This window comes from Suricata suricatta, chromosome 15, assembly GCF_006229205.1.
Source record: "Suricata suricatta isolate VVHF042 chromosome 15, meerkat_22Aug2017_6uvM2_HiC, whole genome shotgun sequence".
In the NCBI taxonomy this organism is placed as follows: domain Eukaryota; kingdom Metazoa; phylum Chordata; class Mammalia; order Carnivora; family Herpestidae; genus Suricata; species Suricata suricatta.
In genome coordinates, this window is record NC_043714.1 from 68,416,821 (window position 1) to 68,440,182 (window position 23,362).

Genomic DNA, 23,362 nt, shown 5'->3' on the forward strand with positions numbered 1-23,362 from the left:
GAAAGAAAGAGAGAATATCTGAAGCAGGCTCCAATGCAGTTTGAACCCATGAACCCTGAGATCATGACCTGGGCCAAAATTAAGAACCAGATGCTTAACCAACTGAGCTACCCAGGTGCCCTTAAACTAGGGTTTTTGACTGAGGATGATATACAGTGGTACCCCACCACTCTTCTAACCCTCCCATAGAGACAAGAAATATGAGTAAAAAATCTTTGCTATTTTAAGACACTGAGATTTGGGGGGATGTTTGTTACTTCAGCATAACCAGGATGATGCTGACTGATACAATCATTATTCTAATGTACCTTCTTCCCATTAACCCCTAGGTTTGCAGGGGTTACTATAGACTCTAGTGCCAGACTACTTAAACTACTCGAGTTTACAGATTGGTCTGTCACTTACTAGCTTCATGACCTCAGGCAAATTACTGAACTTCCATCTATAAAATGGGAGTAATAAAAGTACTGCCAGGATTAAGTAAGTGAATAAATGCATGCATAGAGTTGAGAAAGTGGGAGGCACATATGGGGGTTGCTTATCATATATGAAGGGACTGCAGCCCAAGAAAGTTTTCTTGTGGTCACCTAGCTGGAAAGCAGGATTCTAGGACCAAACTGGGGCTGCTGTGTATTTAAACCTCAGCCTTTTTGCAACACAGGTACTGTACATGGCACGTGAACCTGGACAAACAGCTTAGTCTGACTCTGAGTTTCAATGGTTACAAAATAAAGCTCTAGCAGATTGTTTCACTAATGGAGCCTCTGTGAGCCCCAAAGGAGGTAATGGATATTAAAATGCTTTGCCAACTAATTGTGAGGGACTATTGAATAGCACACTGTGCTAATGGCATCAGGTAATTAACATTACACAGGGAATTCACTGGAACATCTTAATGAAAAGGCATTTAGATTTTTTATTTTCTTCTATAAGGCAAAAATCATAATAGGACCAAATTTCCTTATTGTGCCGGGTTTTTTCCCCCTTTCCTTTTGTTATGTCTGGGATTTGACTCAAACGAAATATAGGAAGAAAACTGTGTAAAAGTAATGAATAATTTACAGGCATTGATCCTCTTTGGAAAGGCTACCCAGCAGTTGCACAGCACCACACACACACACGCGCACACACACACACACGCACACACACACACACACACACACTTCAAGATCAGTTCTTGAGGGGACAGACATAGCACACGCCTGTTCATGTGTCATGTATAGGCACGTATGTGGACACACACACACCAAGAGCATTCCAGAGGCTAAAATGAAGGGAACCGTGCCTGAGTTACAAGTCTTGTTCACTTCCTCCACGGCAGAGCCCCAGGGATACTTTACTGTGTCGCATCAGCCGCAAACAAGAGAGAAAATGACTGTAGATCACTTGCATTCTAAACGTTACAGGTTAACAAACCTGAGTAAAATGGAAATGGCTGTTTTGGCTTCTGTAAATTGTTTTGTGAATGCATCTCCCTGTTCACTGTTCTGACTGACTGTGTGGTAACTGCTGACACATTGAGATAAAAGCCTATGTAGCTCCTTGTTAGTTATCAGAAGGTGTAGCTTCCACCTGCTTGCTAAGTGCAACCCCACCCCTTTTCCTAAGACCTGGCAAAGACAGAGTTAACTGATGAGAAGTTGTCCCCATCTCACGATATCTTGGATGTATGATTGGTCATTTTAAAGGGACAAAGAACCTTGGAGGGGTGGGTTCCCGCCAAAGATGGAGGTTGTGTATTACAATGTAATTGGCTACCATGGAATGCTATGGATTGTAATTGGTTAACTCAATAATGATGTATTCTGTCCATATAATCTCACTGCCGCCTTTGTTCGGGCCATTCTCTGCTCCTTAACATCAGGGAGATCAGGTTTGGCCAGGACATAATAAAAGCATGCGGCCGTGAATAAAATTATGCCTTGCTTCTATTCGGTATTGGTGATCTTTTCATAACTACCCCAAAACACTAAACGCGTACACCTTCCCCTTCTGCCCCATGAACTCTGAGCTTCTGGAGGACAAGGGACCTGTCTTTTATTTCCAGGTGCCCAGATCTCAGCGCAGCGCTGAGGACATAGGTTCAGTCGGTGCTCCAAAGTATTTACTGAATTAATGGACAAAGCTCAAAGGCTTTTCTTGCTCTCTAGCCCCATGTGGTCCTCAGATGCTTCTGAGAGTCCCTGAGAACCATAGAGATGACTTTGGACCACAGAGATGACTTTGGACTTCACCAGCTGGGGAGGCGGCAGTCCTCCACATCTTCCCCTTCAAATAAAGCATATCTGCTCTCATCTACTTCTCATGGTGAGCTTCCATCCAAGGTTTCCTTTAAGCAAAGAATAATTATTAGTTTCTGGCTCTGCACTGATGGCCCAGAGCTTGCTTGGGATTCTCTCCTCTCTCTCTGCCCCTCCCCACCCTCAAAATAAAAAAATAAAATAACTCAAAATAAGAATAATAATAATTGTTAGGTTTTGCAGCTATAGGTCAAGCTGGGGGCCAAAGGCACAATAATGGACCCGCAAAAGATTGAAGATGTCATTTCTTTTAACTGAGCCTTTAAGGAGGAGAGTGCCTGGTATGCGGCAAAACATGAAAACAGGGAAAATTTTTCCTTTGATTTCAATGCTTCAAATGGTTCTTTTCTTAGCCAGTGAATCAATCTGTAGAAGGTGCTGGGGGAATGACAGGAAGCATAATCTAGTAGTCACCATTGATCTGTAAATCAGACTCTCTTCACTGTTAAATAAATGGATGAATAAAAGGACTGTCTTTTGCAACGAGTGGCTAGTACCTTGGGAGGAGGGACACCCGAGTCCTTGGCTTTGGGCATACAGACCAGAGTTCCATTGCTGCCTCTACCCTTTGCTGGCTGTGGGAACTTGAGCAAACACATATATTCCCCCTTCCCCTCTGGCAGTGGGGACGATGTAGGGTCCTCAATGCAAATCTCTCTTCAACACCACCGAGAGGCAGATTCAACATTAAAGTAGGCCTGGGTGTGAAACTGGGTTTCCCCCCTTGTTGGCTATGGGTCTCAGAATGGATGCATTAGGCCCCAAGTCCTGCTTTCTCAGGTACAATGGGAAAGAGAGGGGGTCCTTTGAGGAACTCTAAGGATGCTTTGTAAAATCATGTATATAAAGCACTTAACCCGGTGCATTCAAACACTCAAAAATAATAGCTAACACTGATTCTTCTTAGTAATAACAACTTGTAATCACAGAAGGATTAACACAGGTTAGAGTGCCTGCATGGCTCAGTTGGTTAAGCATCCAACTCTTGGTCTCAGCTCAGGTTGTGATCTCGTGGTCGTGACATCAAGCCCTGCGTCGGACTCTTGACAGTGTGGAGCCTGCTTGGGATTCTCTGTCTCCCTCTCTGCCTCTCCTCCACTCACAGGTGCTCTCTTTAAATAAATAAACTTTAAACTCATAAGCATTCTCTTATGTCACTATTAGTGTAAACCATGGTGCTCAGTGGTTACCCATTTTTCTATTCTGTAGTATGGCAAAGCTTATCCGACTATGTTTTTGCCTTTGTGCAGTCACAGAGTCCAAGGACATGGCTTGATGGGGTCTTTTCTCTGCCGCTTCCAAGCTGTGTGTCATGGATCAGAAGTTACTTACCCATCAAAGCTTCAGCTTTGTCCCTGAACAGCGGGGAAGGGAGTAGTAGTTTCCTTGCATGGTTTAGATGAGGGGAGTTAGGAAATTTAGTATAGTGTCTGGCACATGCTGAAGCTTCCATTAATAATAGCTTTATCAACTATTATTACTAGATATGTTCAATCTTCACCATTAGAAGTAATTTTGCAAAAAAAAAAAATCCTGTCCATGGACTGAAGACCACTGTGATTGCTACATCTTTAAGAAGAGAGGGGACTTTATGTAGTTGCTGTAGTTAATGGTATTTCAGAACAAAGTGAGGGAGGGGATATTATGGGGACAGAAAGAGAGACAAACAGTGATTGTTGGGGGAGGGGAGGGAGGAAAGGAGGAAGGGAGGAAGGAAATAAGGAAGGGGATGGAAGGAAGGGAAGGAGAAAAGGAAGGAGAGAGCAAGTGTGGGAGGGAGGAGGGGAGGAAGGAAGGTGGGAAGGATGGAAGAAAATAAGGAAGGAGGGAGGGAAGGAAGGAGGGGAGAAAGGAAGTTGGGAAGAAGGTAGGAAAGAAAGAAGGAAGAAGAAGAGAGGGAGGGAGGGTGGGAGGGAGGGTGGGAAGGAAGGAAGGAACGAAGGAAGAAAGGAAGGAAGGAAGGAAAGAAGGAAGGGGCAATGACAGGGGAGTGGAGAAAAAGAGCAAAAAGGAAGTACAAGAAAGAGAGAGAGAGAAAGACAGAGCAGGGGACACCAAAGGCGGGGGAGAGGGGGCTGGGCATTTTTGCCTCCAGTAAGGGCAGCAGAAACTCCAGTTCCTCCCTCCTTGTCTTGCCCTGTGGCTTGGCAGGGCAATCCTACCACAGGGATTAAGGTCTTTGCTCCAATTAACCGTTGGGGACCAGCCAGTTCCTGCTTGGCATTCTGGTGTCATTCTATGACTTTTTAGTGACCACACTGTAAAGACCAGGCTCTGCAGTTTTCATTAAGATTCACCCAGGAAAGCTTTTCAGATCATTAACAAGGATACTGCATGTAGCAGCCTACCTTACCCCTGCATCTTCTCAGCTCTAAAGTCTCCCCCAAAACAGATGGGGAGGAAGTGTGAAAGGAAACCACCTGCAGCCACTTTTCAATCTATTTAATGGAACCATTACTGAAGCCTATTTTAATTAATTTAATTTTATGAATAGACATGCATGAGATGGTATTAAGTGCTTCGTGAGAAATAAAGTTACACTCCATCACTTTTTCCTGCCATTCATCTAGCTAATATCCTGTCACTAAAATCAAGTATTCTTGAAGGGATGGATTTCCTACGAGACTTGATTAAGGCTTATTATCCTGCTATTCTCAGATCTTAACTGACTTTTCCTCCCTCTCAATATGGGTTCTGCTAATTTATCAGGGAATGTATGGAAGATCTACTGAACTGTGTGTTGAACTTTCACCTATTAATGGGAGGCTTCAGGCATCAGAAGCAATTACAGAAGCCAGGAGGTGAAAGTCGGGGCATTAGGATGGTTAAAGCCAATGGCTTCAGAGTCAGATGGGTCCAAATGGGTGATCCTAGTCTTCTACTGACTATTTGTGTGGTTTAATCCAATAACACAAACCCTGTAAGCTCGTTTCCTCACTGGTGAGGTAGAGGACAGCCTCAGAGCTTCAGTGAGTCAGGATGTACCCTTGTAAGTGTACTAGTTGCTAGTGGCTGATGTCCATTCTGATTGGCTGCCCTGACTATTCAGTACTCCGGCCACCCTAGTTGTTCAATATTTTGCCTATGACCCCTGCCTACCTCTTAGAATTTTTGTGAGCACTTAATGAGATAATGCATGTAAAACATTTATCTCAGTGCTTGGCAAGTAGTAGACTAGTTGTTCAATCAACCCTATTATTGTTATTTTCCTAGGACAGAAGAGAAAATGTAAGAAAGGAATAGGTTTCTATAACTTAACTGAGCCAAATTTTTCAGTGTCCAAACTCAGCCTTAATGGCAAGATTCTATTAAAAAATATGTGTATGGTCATAATGTGCCTGCTATTTGAGTTTTCAAAAGAACACTCTGAGGTTGGATATTATGATCCTCATCTCACCAAAGAGGGCGTGCAGGCTCTGAGAGGTGAAGTCACACTTCTCCGCTGTCACACACCTAATAACAGGAAGAAGCAGAAACCAGATGAGGTCTGCTGACCACAGGCCAAGGGCTCACTCCATAGGCATGCTCGACACATTCCGCGTAAGTGACCACTCATTCAGGATGGTCTGCATGGTCCAGCAACAAACTCTATCTTCAATAAAGTGGAATCCTGTTCAAAATTTAGCATTATCAGTTGATAAATAAGTTCACTATTCTGGTAAGTATTTGCTTTAATATAAATGTTTACATCATGTATTGTCTCTTGCGGAGAGTCTCAGGGTCTCTGCCTGGAATAGTAGGATGCTTCCCTTTCTGTTTCACAGCTACTACTCTATTCAGGGCCTCATATCTCTTTCCCCAATTGCTACAAAAATATTTTCCAACCAGTTTCCTTCCTTCTGAGTCTGCCTTCTCTTATATAGTGTCAACTGGAGGGGCGCCTGGCTGGCTCAGGTGGCGGAGTGTCTGACTCTTGGTATCAGCTCAGGTCACAATCTCATGATTCATGGGATCAAGCTCCCTGTGCCAAGCTTGGGATTCTCTCTCTCTCTCTCTCTCTTCCTCTCCCTCGGCTCCTCCCCCCCTCAAAATAGATAAATAAATAAATAAACTTTAGAAGCAACCGGAGAGAGAATTACCTATGTCCACGGTTACCTTCCTCAAGCCCAGGCTAGAAAGGGATGCCTCCCTAGTTTAAGTGTCAGTGAGTTCCCATTCCCTGAGGGATGAAGCCACAGTTGTCTTACAAGATCACCAACGATTTGTGAACTAATCCCACTGTCTGAACTTAGAATTGTACTGATCGTCAAGGGCCTGCTTCAAATGCTTAACATACACACACACTTGCACAAACATACACATGTGCACAAACACACGTCCATACACATGCAGACACATATGTGTACACACATGCATGCACACACCATCACATACCCACATGTGCGCACACACAAGCCAGACACACACGTATACATATATACCACACTTCTACACATATGTACACACACACACAGGGCTCCTGCCATTCTTAATAGCTAGGAAGGCATATTCTTCAAGTCTTTGTTTCCAGGAAAACATGTGTTTCTCCATCAAAAAGACTACAGTGGAGATACCGCTGAAAAAGACAAAAGTCAGGGGAAATGACTTCCATCACACTTCTTCTTCTGACTGCCTCGACATTGGCTCACTTGGGAATCTTGCTAGTGTTCTAACCAGCAGCAGCTGAGTGTGACCTCTCCTAGTGTGGGCACCTGTCCTCACCAGTCTGGAATTGCAGTATGACCTCCATCCCACAGTTAGACTCCCCTGTGAACAGGTATAGGGTCGTTTTTAGAGCCAGTTTTCCATTTGTCAAAGGTTGTAAATTTCAACCAACAAAGAAACTACTGGAACTCTTGGGACCTACAGACCCAAGGTCAAAAGCCATCTGGCCATCAGAGCACCTGCCCCTCACTGCCAGTCTGCAATCTGAGGACCACTGTAGGATCCCAACTCTTTCAGAAAATGCCAAAAAAGACAGGAGGAGAGGCCTTGACAACGTGGGGACAATACCTCAAATAGGAATCCATCTCTGAAGACAAATATACTGGGCAGCCATCAAGTCTGGGAACACCAGTCGATAAATGGCTTATTTTCATTACAGAACAATACACATAGTATGATGTTATGAAAGCTTCCAGACCTTATGGATTCTAGTAAGTTCTCCAGTTGGAACAAGTGCTTTTGGGTCTGAAGAAACAATTGCATCTTGGATAAATGACGGTTAAGATTATGAACTTTTTGATAAAGTTACATACATGGGCTTCTCATCTACACACATTCAGAAATACTGCCTGCCCATCATTCCTCAGTCTGGCAATATCAGATTGCAAGAGAGAAAGCTCTAGAAGTCTGAGCCCATTGCAACTAAAGTTGCCTATTACCAGCATTCTTATGTATTCCTCTGTATCATGTTTTGTCGCTAACTGGAAGAATTAATGCTGGCCCTCCCATCCTCCCCTCCATTGTCATCAAGGAGTGTTGAATATTAATAGACTCTGATTTATGCAAGTTAAAAAATCCTGCTGAACTGTCTCATTCTAAAAGAATAAAAGCAGCCTTAATAAACTGATGAGAGAAAGTCCTTGAGTCATTTCAATGCATTCAAACCTCATATCTCACTGACCTAGTCCAGAACTTCAGAAAAGAGACCTTCCATTGGACAAGATGGTCAGAAGGAATGAGGTCTTCTCCGGAGAGATAAAAGATAATGCCATAAGTATGTTCAGCATTTTGATAATCACTGTTCACTTCTTCTGTAAAACCATGTCTGCAGTGTTTCTACTGTTTAAGTTCAAGATACAAATTCCTAAGGAAAGTCTATGGATAAAGAGATAAAGAAGACGTGGTGTGTATATATAAGTATATATACATGTATGTGTACATGTACACAATGGAATATTATTTAGCCTTTAAAAATGAAGAAGCCCTACCATTTGTATCAACAAGGATGAATCCGGAGGGCATTATGCAAGGTGAAATAAGCCAGATGAAGAAAGACAAATACTGTGTATGTGAAATCTCAAACAAAAAAGTCACATTTATAGAAACAGAGTAGAAGGGTGGTTGCCAGGGCTGGGGGTGGGGGAGGAAATGGGGTGATATTGGTCAAGGGGACAGACTTTTAGTTATAAGATGAGTAAGCTCTGAGGACCTGATGTGCAGCACGGTGATTAGAGTGAACGAGGCTGTATTGTATACTTTGTCTATGGCCATACCACCCTGAATGTGCCCGATCTCGTCTGTATTGTATACTTGAAATTTGCCATGGGTAGACCCTAAGTGTGCTCACCAAACAAAGAGAAAAACATCACCAAGTGAGGCAATGGATATTAATTAACCCGAGTTTGCAATTATTCCACAGTGTACATGTACATCAAATCAGCATGCTCTGCACTTTAAATATATACTTTTTGGGTCAATTATATCACCATAAAAAAGAATGGGATGAGCACAGGGTGTTATATATAAGTGACGAGTCACTAAATTCTCTTGCAACCATATTACACTATGTTAATGGCACAGTTATGTTAACTATGTTGACATATGTTATGCTATGTTAACTAACTTGGATTTAAATTAAAAATTAAATTAGGTTAAATTAAATTAAATTAAAGTCTGTAGACAGTTTTGCTACTTAAACTTAATTGTGATGTGGGTGATCAAAACTCACAGATTTTCAGAACTGGCAGAGGTTTCAGAGCTGGTCTGGCCCAATTTCCTCATTTCACAGACAGCAAATCCAAGTCCTCACCCTGGAGGGCAACCATGAGCAAGAGAAAGACACCCACTGACCTGTTCATCACTGTACTTCCAGGGATGAGCATGGTGGCATCTGACCCTGGGTAGAGCTCCACAGATTCTTTGTGGGCTGACCTACTGAATGGCTGGTAGAATAAAGTTCACACGCCTAACCAGCTGCAGAATTCCTACAAAATATAGAGTATTCTGGGTGTCTTATTGCCTTCCTTGAAGCCACTTAAAATACTACAATTCAACCTAGTTTTCAGGGCAAGACTCACCAGTGTCCAAATGAACAGCTCAGAGGCATCTGCAATCTTTTCCATCTACCAGAAGGGAACTTGCTTTGAGACTTTTGGGCTCATGTCTCCACAGTCTCTAGATGAGAGAACTTACGCATCGCTGTCAAAGAGGGGACATGTCCTCTCTCTTTCTTGATCTGTCTACCTGGACTTAGGGATGGTGATGACTGGGTTTTCATCATACACCCCATAGCAAAGCACCATGCCATGGCCACTGGCCATGGGTTGGTTCCAGAGGTGGGACCCTAGGGGTCAGCCAGGATAGCACATCTTCCCACCAGGAATGTGATTTCTGGCTAAGTCTTGAAATGACCAGTGTTACATCAATGAAGCAAAATCATATTTAGGGAAAGAGCTTCTGTTCTCTTCTTAATTAGGGGGCCACATGGCATTTCCTGATATCAAGTGACCTCTGCCCTAAACCTGAATGAAGTCAGGAATCTGTCACAAGTAGAAAGAACCCAGGCACACTGTGTTGGCCATAGCCAGGCTCTAGAAAGGAAGGTTCCAACTGTTTATACACCTCCTGCCCTCTTTGGGGTTGGTCTTGGGAGCTAGGAGGTGAGCTGAGCCTTCTGTGGAGGATGTATGTGGGGTTCAGGAGTTGTTCTCCTGCTGCTCTTCAATCCAGATGGACACAGCCAATGGTCACAAACATGCCTGATAGACTCAACAACCAAGGTGGGAGTTCATAGGAAGGGTATTCTGGCCTGCAATTGGCAGAATTCTTCTTTCCTTATAAGATGAAGGCATAAGCCACAGAAGATCTCTGTGCATGTACCTTCTTCACTGTCTTTGCTGTGGTTGGGAAACGTTGTAATGTTTGGAGTCTCTGCAGCCATATTTGGAACCTCAAGGGGGGCTCTGATAACAATGAGCATCTGTCCCAGAGCCACAGTCTGATTCCAAAGTCCTTGACTTCAACCACTCCTGCCTTCTTGATTAAGCTTCTATTTACCTGACACACTGACCAAACCCAAAAGCACTTGTCATGTACCCATGATGCCAACAATGGTGGCAGCCCTACAATGGTTTCCTGTTGGCCTCTGGCTAAAGTGCAATCTTTATCATGGCTGAGAAGGCTCTTGGGGCCATGTCTGCTCCCAGCCTGTAGTCCATCTGTCGCCAGCCTCTCCTCCCTAGGCTTCACCAGCTGTCACTGCAGCATGTCCCGATTCCCCAAATGTCCAACCGTGCCCAACACTCTTCCAGGGTCTAATGTCTGCTCACCTTTCAGAAAACAGCTTAGACAGCTCTACTCTGAAAGGCCTTCTCTATCACCCCGGTATGAATGAGCTGTTCCTCCTCTGTTCCCCCTCACACACTCTGGTTTGGATTCAGCTCAGAATTCACGGTACCATATTGAGTAACTTTCCTGAAGTCAAGTACCACGCTCATCTTGGTCCTTGCTGTATCCCCAACAACAATGGTAATACAAACTGGTTGCACAAGTCATTTAAAAGGAGGTAGGACTGGAGCACAAAGAAGCTGTCTGGCTCATTGGTTTGTGTGGGAGAGTTAATGGGCATGCAGTTTTTATGATGTAAGTCAAGGCGTATCACCTTTCAACACACACATGATCTACCACAAAGGATAGATGGGATGGTTCATCTTCATGCACACCGAAGGCCTGGGGGTTATAGAGGAGACCCCAGATTACCTGATAGTTTTGATCATGCTGAGGCCCATTTCAACGCAGCAGTGGGCGTGGTCCTGGCGGGGCTCTGGAAGCCCTGAAACACAGTAGTAACAGTCCCCCAGGATTTTAATGCGAAGACAGTGATGCTCCTGGAAGGAACGAATGGAGAGGAGAGGAATGAGTCAGCAGACAGGCAAGTGCTTCTGAAAGCCTCCAGATGGAGGGCAGTGGAGTGAGGTGGTCCTGACCTTGGGGGCAGACACCTACCATTGAAATATGCTTCTATTATCTTCCTAAGAGATTGAGGGGCTACCCTAAGTAAGGGTTTGAGGGGCTCAGCAGTGAAATGGAGTAATTAAAAAACACTGGGTGTTGAGCTCAACAGATACAGGGCCATGTCCTGGCTCTGCCACATACTAGCCTTCTGATGAACACTCATCATGTGGGCAGGCCTGGCAAAGAATGGGCATGGTCAGTGTTCCTCTGTGAATCTTGACCTTTGATGTTTTTGTGCAGGACAAGTCTCTGAATTAATACTATTTACCAGTATTTAGCTCAATAACAAGCACTTAAAAGTATAAATCATTCAGTGATGCCTATTCTTTCAACTCTGGCATCTTAAGAAGGGTAGATTATGTCTTACACATACTTTTATTCATGTATTAACTCATACACCTGCTCATTGAAAAAACTGTCTATAGAGCATTATGGTAAGTCAAACACTGTCCCTGACACAAAGCTGATTCATAATAACCCCTATGATAAATGCAATATGTACTAAACAGAGTTAATCCTTACAACAACCTTATGAAGTAAGTATAACTCTTTTATTTCATAGGTAATAAAGGTGGCACAGTTCAGTGGACTGACAATCTTGAGGACATGATTTTTACCAAGTTTCAAAGAGCAACAAGCACCAAGGAAATGGTGCATAGTTTTTCCTTGGATGGGAAGAGGTTGGATGCTGCAGTTTTAGAGGAAAGAGACCACGAGGCAGCATAATATAGGGCCTGAGGGCACTGGCTAAGGAGTCACACCACACAAGATTAAATCCTACACTCCTTGCATCTACTTAACTTCTGAACCTCAGCTGTGATGGTGAGGATGAGTGATATGATGCATGTGAAGGCCTAGTACAGGGTCCAGTGGATAGGGGGCCAAATTAACGTCGCCTGTGGCTGTGATGAAGAGTTGGACATGTGCCCCAATGTTCTCACATCTGTATTAGATCATGGGCAGATGACTTTCCCTTCTGTCTTCCTTGGATACATGGATGGGACTGCATGATCTCTGATAATGCACCCCAGATCTAAAGTCCTAAGAATTTATGGGCTTTTGGGGTGAGAGGCTTTTCTTTGGAGACAAGGGTGGAAGGGCAGACAAGGAGAGGCGTAGAAGGAAGGGGACCCACTGAGACACCAGCAGCACAGAGGGCACCTTGGTGCTGCCAACCTACATAGCACCATGTTGGTTTCTGAATTTGATCACAGATTCAGCCATTGTGTTTGTGTAAGGAATGAATGAAATTGCTCTCTCAATGAAAACCAAGTATCAGCTAAGGAAAAGAGAATCAGAACTGGCTTTGGTGCTTCCCTGTCTGGATCAGACTGTCAGAGCTTTGCCAACCTTCTCAAGTGGGCACAGACACAACCCTTAGAAGGCTGATGGCATGCACAGCTGTCCCATGGTTATTTTTAGGAGCTTGTGGTTCCTATCTTTGGCTGCTTTGATGCAGCTAATTTTGCATGACAGTTTCTGGTGAGATCTGATCAATAAGGGAAGCTTAAGACTTTCAGCTGTTTCTGCGAAGACCCCTAATGTTATGTATGGAATAGAACCAGAAAGCACTTGGCCCATGGGTCTTGGCATTTTCCAGATTTGTGGCATCCATGGGACTGTTCTAAATAAAATAGGACCTGAAAGGTTGTTCTAGGGTTCAATTTTATATTTTGCCAAAGAATTATAAAAATTCATCAACAAACAAAAATAACACCCCAAGTACCATCCACTATCCCCGTGGCTTTATGAAGGAAAAGGCATTTTAACAATGAAAAAGTGAAAATACATTCCCAAGAGAAAGGAAAGCTTTTTGAACTAAATAAAACCAATATAAAAACCCACTACATTGCAGATAAATAGAACATATATATATTTTATCTCATGATCACAAATTTGCCTTCCTGATATTGTCAAAGAGCATTTGAGAATCATTGATGGAATACATTTTTTTTTACGTTTATTTTTGAGAGACACAGAGAGACAGAGCATGAACAGGGGAGGAACAGAGAGAGAAAGACACAGAATCTGAAGCAGACTCCATGCTCTGAGCTAGTGGTCTACACAGAGCCTGACACAGGGCCTGAACCCATGAACCATGAGATCATGACCTGAGCTGAAGTTGGACACTCAACTGACTGAGCCACCCATGTACCCTTCTTATTTTTAATAACTAAAAAAAATTCTTTAGAGAGAAAGAGAGAGAGAGCATGAGCAGGGGAGGGGGCAGAGGGAGGGAAGGGGGAAAAAGAGAGAGAGAGAGAGAGAGAGAGAGAGAGAGAGAGAGAGAGAGAGAGAGAGAGAGAGAATCTTAAGCAGGCTCCATGCTCAGCATGAAGCCCAACACTGGGCTCAATTCCCTGCCTCTGGGATCATGACCTGAATTGAAATCAGGAGTCAGATGCTTAACAGACTATGCCTTCCAGGCACCTTTAAATCCCTTATTGTATTTTGCTGAGAACACCGAGGCTGGGGTGCTCAGGAAGTGATTTCAGCTAGTCACGCTCTTTGAGGCAGAACCGGGTGTGATGGTAGTCAGGAGCAATGGATGTTGGCAGTGGGAAGTGAGGAGGGAAAGGGTAGAGCAGGAAATACTTTGGTCTAAGAATCCAACATCGGCATTCTGGCCAAATTTACCAGCTGCCTGACCTTGGATAAATCACTGAAGCCACTGGTATGTGAGTTTCAATTCCCCATACAGGAAATGTGTCAAAATGACCTACCTTGTTCTTAATACATAACAAAGAATGGCCATCGGTTAGCAATAGCAGCAGTGACAACGAACACCTGGAAACAGTCATCCCTGTGTTCAACTATCTTCCTTCGAGTCTTTTCATAATAACCCTGAGCACAGGAGGGCAGGTAGGGTTTACACCTGCTTGTAAATATGAAAATTTCAGTGTGATAGGAAATAGGTGAAAAATTTCCTGTGCCACAGATCAGCTGGCCAAAAGTAATGATAGGGTAACATTGCATTGTTTTTTTAATGGCTAAGTAATATTCCACTGTATATATAGACCACATCTTCTTTATGTACTCATCAGCTGATGGACACTTGGGCCATTTCCATCATTTGGCTCCTGTAAATAATGCCGCTATAAATATCAGGGCACTTGTATCCCTTTGAATTAGTATTTTTGTATCCTTTGGATAAATGCCTAGTAGTGCAATTGCTGGATCACAGGGTAGTTCTATTTTAAATCTTTTGAGGAACCTCCATAATGTTTTCTCCAGTGGCTGCATCAGTTTACATTCTTACTAACAGTGTGGGAGGGTTTTTTTTTTCCCCACATCCTCACCAACACCTACTGTTTTTTGTGATTTTAGCCATTCTGACAGGTGTGAGGTGGTAGCTCATCAAGGTTTGGATTTGCATTTCCCTGGTGATGAGTGACGGTGAGTGTCTTTTCATGTGTCTGTTAGCCACGTGTAGGGCTTCTTTGGGGGAAATGTGTATTCAATCTTCTGCCCATTTTTAAATTAGATTATTTGGTTTTTGGGTGTTGAGTTTGCTAAGTTCTTTGTATAGTTTGGATACTAATCCTTTATCAGAGATGTCACTTATAAATACTTTTCTCCCAATCCGTAGGTTGCCTTTTAATTTTGTTCATTGTTTCCTTTGCTGGGCAGAAGCTTTTCATCTTGATGACTGATGAATGAAGAAAGAAGATCTAGTGTGTGTGTGTGTGTGTGTGTGTGTGTGTGTGTGTGTGTATACACACTATATATACATACATACTATATATACATATGGTATATATATACTATATATACTATATATATATACACTATGTACATATTATATATATTTATATATATATGGGAATATTACTCAGCCATAAGAAATGAAATCTTGCCATTTGCAACAACATGGATGGAGCTAGGGAGTATAATGCTAAGTGAAATAAGTCGGTCAAAGGAAGACAAATGCCATATAATTTCACTCATATGTGGAATTTAAGAAAACAAATGAGCAACAGAGGGAAAAAAGAGAAAGACAATCAAGAAATAGACTCTTAACTCTAGGGAACAAACTGATGATTCCCAGAGGGGAGGTGGGTGGGGGGATGGGTGAAACAGGTGATGGGGACCACGGAGGGCATCGGCTGGGATCTGCACTGAGTGAGGTGTTGAATCACTGCACTGTACGCCTGAAACTAATATTTCACTGTTAACTAACTGGAATTTAAATGAAAACTTCTAAAAATAAATGTTATGGACCATATGTGATAATTCACTGACTCTTAATCAGTGATTTTTTCCATGAAAATAGAGGTAAAGCCATACTGGATACACATAAGTAGAGAAATGAGGCGGTATTTACTGAGCGTATACTATATGCCAGGCTACGTGTGAAATGCATAACATTTAACTTGGTGAGTCTCCACAACCATGTTTTGAATCATGAGTCATTTCACAGATGGCTCAAGTAAGCGAAGGTCACAAAGCAAGTGAGACGCAGAACGGGACATCACACTCATGTCTGTCTGACTTTTGCACGCCAGTTTGTTTCTCTACAAAACTGAAGCAAATATGGCAGAGTCCAGAACGGTAGATCACCTGACAAAAATGTGTTTTGGAGGGAAATTGTGTAAAATGCTTTATTCCCCTTCTGGTGTAGAAACGTACAATGTGGTGAATATATTCGTGCCCAGGGCCCGTTTTTCTTGCAAAAAAAAGTGAGTCTGGCAGCTTTTTTAAAAACTTTGAGCCCAAAATAAATGGTGTGTGTGTGTGTGAAATATAAAAATATGTATACATGGAAGACCTGTCTTATCTGTCAAGTTCTGTCAATTTGCAGGTGCAGATCAATTCCTATGAGCTGTCAGATGACTTGACCGTAATATCCAAGAAACTTCTTTTTTTTTTTCTTTTCTTTTCTTTTTTCTTTTTTTTTTTTTTTTTTTTTACCAGAAACTGCTTTGGAAAGTTTATATTAAGAAAAATACAGATTGCTTTGAAAAAAGATACTAGAAAAGAAAAATATAGTAGGATGAGGGTCTTCTTGCAAGTCTTATGGAGTCTTAAAATAATCCTTCTTCCCACTTCGATGGCTGTGATACAGTATAAGAGTTTTGGAAATTTATGAAACCATATTATGTTGATGATAGATGCAATCAGGTGATAAATGCACCAGATTATCAATGACGGTTATATCGTTGGGGAGGGATGAGATTACAGGGATGCACACTTTTGGCATTGTCTGTACCTTGGATGTTTGAATTTTACGTAGTAAGTTATTGCTTCAGTAATCAGAAAAAAATTAACAAAAGGTGAAAGACTCCCAGAACAAAAATATTAGTGGCATAAGTGCACTTTTGAAAAAGTTATATTAGACATCATGATAATGCTGTATCATTCTACCTAATTGGAATTTCACAGGTGACATGGACATATTGTCCGGGTGGATAAATCCCCCTGGAGGGTCCCGCCTCCGCAGACCCACAGCTCCTTGACCTGGGCTCCTTCCTTTCTGCAGGGGCCGCTCTCCACCCACACTCTCGTTCCATGTTTATGCACACGGACTACTTTCCCAGCTCTGCAGCCACGTCATATCGTTAGCCATATCATACCGCATTTCTAGATCGGAGACATGCTTCTTATTTTTCCAGGCAAAACATGTCTTGAATTTCTGTCAGTACAGAAATGGGTAGATCATGCTTTCTTTCTGTTCATTAGCTTTCCATAGTGTTGGATTTATTCCTTTCATCAATAATTTATGTTGTTCCCGGTTTGTCAGCAATTTAAAACAAGGTTTAAGATGGGATGATGTCAGGGCGCCTGGGGGGCTCAGTCGGTTAAGCGTCTGACCTCGGCTCAGATCATGATCTCAAGGTTGGTGAGTTCGAGCCCCGCGTTCGGCTCTGTGCTGACAGCTCAGAGGCTGGAGCCTGCTTCAGATTCTGTGTTTCCCTCTCTCTCTGCCTCTCCCCAACTCAATCTCTCTCTCTCTCAAAAATAAATTAAAAAAAAAAGAAAAATGATGGGATGATGTCAAATGCATACCAGTAAATGAGGTCATTGTTTTACAGTTCTAAAGCCTTCATAACAGTTTACAAGTCTTTGTTCCTAATGTGGATGAGGAGGGGGACCAGGTAGGGATTACTTTAGTTTAAAAAAGATCACAGGCCAAAAGTTACCAAAATCTTCAAGGGCACTATCAGGGGTCAAAAAACAAAATGAAACGAAACAAAACAAAACAAACCCACTCTACGCTGAGCAGCCTGAAGCACACGGGCACTCGGGAGTTCGATCAAACTATTTGAAGTATCCTGCGCTTCAATCATGCAGCGGGCTGACAGGTGCAGTGTGTGAAGTTCACATTTGAGCTTCATTTTCTCGGACATACCTTGTAAACAAACCCCAAAGCAAAAACTCATGGGAAGGCAGGTTAAGAATCCTTATAAAGTACCGAATTTTTATGCTAAGAAATGCAAAAAGGGTCAAATCAAACACCCTTTTCTACAGAAGCAGAGCTCCACCCTGCTGCTAAGTGACTTTCCCAGGGTTGGAGGCTAAAACACTGAAAGTAGGTCTTCTCATTCCAAAGCGAGTAGAATTGTTTTCATTGGCAGAGTTTCTAAAATGTTTCCAGGGAGGTCCCTGAGGTGGGGACGCACCTGGAGAGAGGTCAGGGCTACTGAGCGCTAATGGGTACTGGGTACTTACTTGGAGCCAGACTCAATGCTGAGACATTTCACATGCATTTCTTCTCATTTTTCCTTCACTACAATGCTGATAGAAAATGGAGATGCAGAGAGGGAGTTTCAAGCCCAGGCCATACTTGAAGTCCCATAATCTAACCCCTCGAGCTGCCCATGGGGGCAGCAGCATATGGCTGTGTTGGGTTCCAGCTCCTGAAATGCCTGTGCCGTTGCTGAGCAGCCACGGGTGAGCACCTGACCCAGTCGGCCTGGATCACAGATTCACCCACCTACCAATGGTTCTGGGAAGATTACTTCTTTGAGCCTCAGTCACTCATTCTGTAAAATGGGAACAATACATAACCTGCCCCGTAGGTCTGTTGTGAGAACTGAATTAGGTAATCCAGGGCAAAAGCACCCAGAACAGTGAGTAACATATACCAGGCAGTTTATGAATGTTTAATATTCTTATCAAAATTAATAATAAGTTTATGCCCTCGTGTATCTGTGCTTAATTTGTTTATTTCTCCTTCAAATTTTTTATTAAAACTTCAGTAAGACTCACCCCAGTAGATGGACTATATATAGCTTCTTGCATGCACTGGAGACCGATGGGCCGTGTACCCCCATCTCACTACCTCCCCACCCCCCAGCACCAGGTGTAAGGTAACCAGGGTGAAAGATCCAGTTACAGGACCAAGCCCACCTCCCCTAAAAAGTTGCACCATGTCCTCCAAAGGTGCTTCTGGTTCCTCTTTGAGCTCATATCTAACTACAGTCCTCCTGTCCTTTTTAAAAAAATTTTTTAATGTTCATTTATTTTTGAGAGAAAGAGCCCAAATTGGGGAAGGGCAGAGAGAGAGAGGGAGACAGAATCCAAAGCAGGCTCTAGGCTCTGAACCGTCAGCACAGAGCCCGACGTGGGTCTTGAACCCCTAACTGTGACATCATGACCTGAGCTGAAGTCCAATGCTTAACAGACTGGGCCACCCAGGTGCCCCTACAGTCCTCCTGCCCTTGATTCTCCAGTTACCTTTAGCTTCTTAGAGCACCCCCTCTCAAACAAGCAGCACCTTCTTGAATTCCCCCACTTTCTACGTGTGCACTGCAGCTCAGCCTGGAAGGTACTTTTTTTGGTCTAATCTGATGCCAGGAAAGCTTCTGCTCTTCCTCCAGACCCAGTCTGCACATGTCTCTGCTTTGGGTACTACTAAATCACCACCGCCACCCCAAGCACTGGCTGGGCCGTCCTGCCTCCGTCAGGTCACCTGCACCTATTATTGCTTGAGCCACGCTGTCCTGCAATTATTCTGGACTTGTTCTCCCTCTACCAGACCCGAGCCTCCCCTGGGCAGGGGTTGGTTTTGTCGGCCAGCATCCTGCAGTAGGTGTTGGCTGAAGAACTTGGGTTGCATTTTACTCTGCAACCCTTTCCCTGGGTCAGCGGCCTTTACCGTGACACTAAAAATAGACCCCGATCCTGCCTGCTGCTTCCCACTGGAGGGCCGTTTTTGAACAGAAATATTCAGAAAATATTCAGTTTAGCCTCCGACTCCCGGTTTCGGCTTAGGTCATGATCTCATGGATCATGGGTTCGAGCCCTGCATCAGGCTGTGTGCTGACAGCTGCAGAGTCTGCTCTGAATTCTCGCTCTTCCTCTCTCTCTCTCTGCCTCTCTCCCATCTGCTATCTCTCTCTCTCAAAATAAATAAATAAACATTAAAAAAAGAGTAATATTCACGACCCTAATATGAAGTAGAGAAACTACTGGAACAGGCACCAAGCCCAAGAGATGCGACAGTAGAAAGAGGTAGAATGGACATTGGTCCCCAACTCCAAACTACAGATAAACCCAACCTTTCTCCTGGGGAGGCGGGGACTCAGTTGCCATGCCCCCCTCTCCCACATCAGTTTCCTATTCACAGCTGTCCCATAGCTATGGTTACCATATGGCTTCCCTGGCAGTCTCCTGCCTAACTCTCCAACCTCTCCCTTGCTCTCTCTCTCCACTGTCCCTCCAGTGATGCTAAGTTTCTTCTGCTTTTTCCACACATACAGAGTAGCATCTTTCTTTTTTTTCTGTTTGTTTTAAGTTTATTTCTTTATTTTGAGAGAGAGAGAGAGAGAGAGAGAGAGAGAGAGAGAGAGCGCCTCAAGCAGGCTCTGCACTGTCAGTGCAGAGCCCGATGTGGGGCTTGGAACCCATGAACCGTGAGATCATGACCTGAGCTGAAATCAAGAGTTGGATGCTTCACTGACTGAGCCACCCAGGTGCCCCTCATCTTTTATTTTTATTTCTTTCTAGTTAATCAGTTTTAGATTTATTTATTTAAATTCAAGTTAGTTAACATACAGTGTAGAGTAGCATCTTTATTTTTGGTCTCCCCTCTGGGTAACATGACCTCCCCTGCCTTCTGCACCTTTCTAATTTATATACAATGAAGCGTACTATTCTGGCACAGGACACCATGGTGCTCACATGGAGAGCAGCTATGTCACTCCCAAGGTCACTGCACCTCGTGCTTTTGTCCAACCAATCTACTCCGTCCACCTCCAGCTCCTGGCCACCATGTATCTCTTTCCTGTCCCTATAATTTTGCCTTTTCTACGATGTCTCATAAATGCTTTTGTCCTGCCGTCCAGGCTTTGGGGTCTAGCTTCTTTCACTTGGCACCTTGCTCTGGACACTCAGTGATATTGCTGTGTGTCTCAGCAGTTCGCTCCTTTTTTGTGGCTGAACTGTATTATATTGCATTGGTTTTCCCATTTTTAGGACTCAGTCCAAGAGTCCCCTTCTCCGGAAAGTCTTCTCTGATGCTTATGTGTGGCGCCTGCCTTCTTCCCACAGTGGCCCAGACCCCCCCCCCCCCCGCCACCTAATGCACACAGCACACTGCATTGATCACCTATGGATGTGTCCCCTGACCAGGCTCAGTTCTAGGAAGAAGGAGGAGTGTTTGGGTCATTCCCATACTCCCAACAGCACGGTGCACCACACTTAGCAGGTGTGCGGACGCAAGTGTGAATGGCTCTGGTTGGCGGGAGGCAGCCTTAACTTCGGGCATGTTGATGCTCCACAAAGGAACGTTGACTTGATGCGGTTACATCTGATTCAACAGCCCTGTGAAACTGGCACTGATCTACACACTTGCTGAAGAAGGAAAGTAAGGCATTCCTTGTGAACCGAAAGCCTGCTCTAAAATACAGTGTGCCGGGACAGTCTTCCCCAGCTTGAGTGGCTGCAAGACTAGGAATCTGTGTTTTGATGGCAAATGTCTATCTCCCTTTGGCTATTCCCTCAAGCCAGCTGAAAAGTAAGGTAGAATCTGGTGGGCTAGGAACAAAGCTATTGGATCAGGTCAAAAAAATGGTGGTCCAATAGGTTACTGGCTCCCAAGATCAGGCTAATTCATTTCAGAGGGCTGGAGTTGGTGGGGAACTGCAGGCAACTACCACTGAGGGACCCAGGCTAAGGTTGCGCTGGTTGGTGCCTGGCCACACTCAGGGGGAAATGATGGGGAGCAGAAAACACGCAAAAAGAGCTTTGGCTTAACTGTCACTCAACCAGCTATCTCTCAGTTGGGAAAATGAATCCGGCAAACCTCCGTTCAAGATCTGTAAATAATTAACACTCATTCCCAGAAGGTGTGAGGGTCAGGGGTCCACACCAGGAGGAGGATACTGAACAGTACATACCGGCGATGAAGGCTGAGTCTTTCTCTCCCTAATTGCACATGCAGTCCCTCACTCCCGCAAAAGACTAGAAGGGAATTAAATTCAACTTACATGGGCCAGTCGATCAAATCTGGCAAAGAGCTCGTTGAGCATCCTGACCAGCTCCTGGGCAGACAAGGTCGTGGAGAGGTTGGTAAATCCTTTAACATCTGCAAAAAGAATACTAGACAACAGGGCAAGGGTGGGGTGGGGAAAGAGCATATTAATATTTTAATCCGTCCTGGAAGACATCAAGCCCATCCAAAGAAATCAACTGTTGTCTAAGGTTCTAGCTCTCTCTGCCATGAGTCAGGAGGAATGTGTCAGTATTTCCCAAACACCTCAGCAGAGGGGGTCCGCCCTGGAGTTCAGGAAGAACAAGGGGGCAACGAAAGCCCTCCTTCCTGCACAGGGCTGTGGCATGTGGGCAATGTGAACAACCCAGAAGGGGATTTGTTACTATGAACAGATCGATTTGTTGTGGAAAGCACAATGAAGCTTTCTGGATTACCTCTCTTTTTTCGCAACGAACACCACTGCGGATGCCCTGAACACAGAGAGAAACAGACACCGGAGACAGAAGAACAAAAAGTCTCATTGTCTCCAGCAAACGGCATAACGGCCATCGCAGACAACTAGAGTCAGGCATTTCTCAAACATTAGGGGACTAGGAGGCAGAGCTGGGAGACCTCAGGCAGAAGAATGAATCACCTAAAACTCTCTTATTTACTAAGGATTTAAGTGAGGTGAGGTCTTCTCTCTGCATGTGGTTTGACAGAAGGGGTGAGGAAAGCAAGGGAGGAGTGTAGTCCTTGGAAGCCTTTGAAAGCAAGGCACTGTGGGAGCACTGTCTTATTTCATCCACCCAGGCACCCTGCGGGGACGGCATGATTCCCTCCATTATGATGACAAGCACACTGGTGCTCAGAGGGACAAGGTGACCCACCTAATGGTCCGCCGGTAGCACGTGGCAGAGTTAGGACTGTCCACCTGCACCGTAGGGCACTGTCCCTACCCACCACACTGCACCACCTCAGTGACCAACACAAGAGCGGAGGCATCTCTATGTGGAGAAAAAGGAAATCTTGTGCACTATTGGTGGGAATGCAAACTGGTGCAGCCACTGCTGAAAACAGTGCGGGGTCCTCAAAAAACTAAAAGGAGAATTAGCCTATAATCCAGTAATTCCACTGCTGAATGATTTACAGAAATTAAATTTGAAAAAATATATAGACCCTTATGTTACAGCAGAGTTATTTACAACAGCCAACCAATGGAAGCAGCCCAAGTGTCCATCAATAGATGGTTGGAAAAAGAAGATGTGGTGTATGTATGCAATGGAATATTAGTCAGACTTAAAAAAAAATGAAATCTTGCCATTTGCAACAACATGAATGGAACTAGAGAGTATTATGAAGTGAAGTGAAGGAAGTCAGGGAAAGACAAATACCATGTGATTTCATTCCTACGAGGAATTTAAGAGACAAATAAACAAGAAAATAAGCAAAGGGAAGAGAGAGAGGGAGAGAGGCAGACAGAGAGAGAGAAAGCAAGAAACAGACTCTTAACCACAGAAAACAAACTGATGGTTACCGGAGGGGAGGTGGGTGGGGGGTGGGTAGAAGGGGTGCTAGGGATTAAGAGCACAGTCATCATGATGAGCACTGAGTAGTGTACAGAATAGCTGAATCACTATATTGTACACCTGAAATCTATATAACGCTGTATGTTAACTATACTGACTGGAATTAAAATAAAAAAAAAAAG

General features: G+C 43.9%; 1 protein-coding gene across 3 annotated transcripts in view; it reads right to left on the minus strand.

Moving 5' to 3' along the window:
* Positions 1 to 23,362, minus strand: part of ADCY8 (adenylate cyclase 8) — a 218,688-nt gene that overhangs the window by 106,806 nt on the left and 88,520 nt on the right. For all 3 annotated transcript variants that reach the window (XM_029923740.1, XM_029923739.1, XM_029923738.1), the window contains exons 4-5: positions 21,668 to 21,779; positions 10,983 to 11,110 (exon numbers count right to left, since the gene is read on the minus strand). In XM_029923740.1, the coding sequence (XP_029779600.1) occupies positions 10,983 to 11,110; positions 21,668 to 21,779 (240 nt within the window). The remainder of the gene's footprint in view (positions 1 to 10,982; positions 11,111 to 21,667; positions 21,780 to 23,362) is intronic.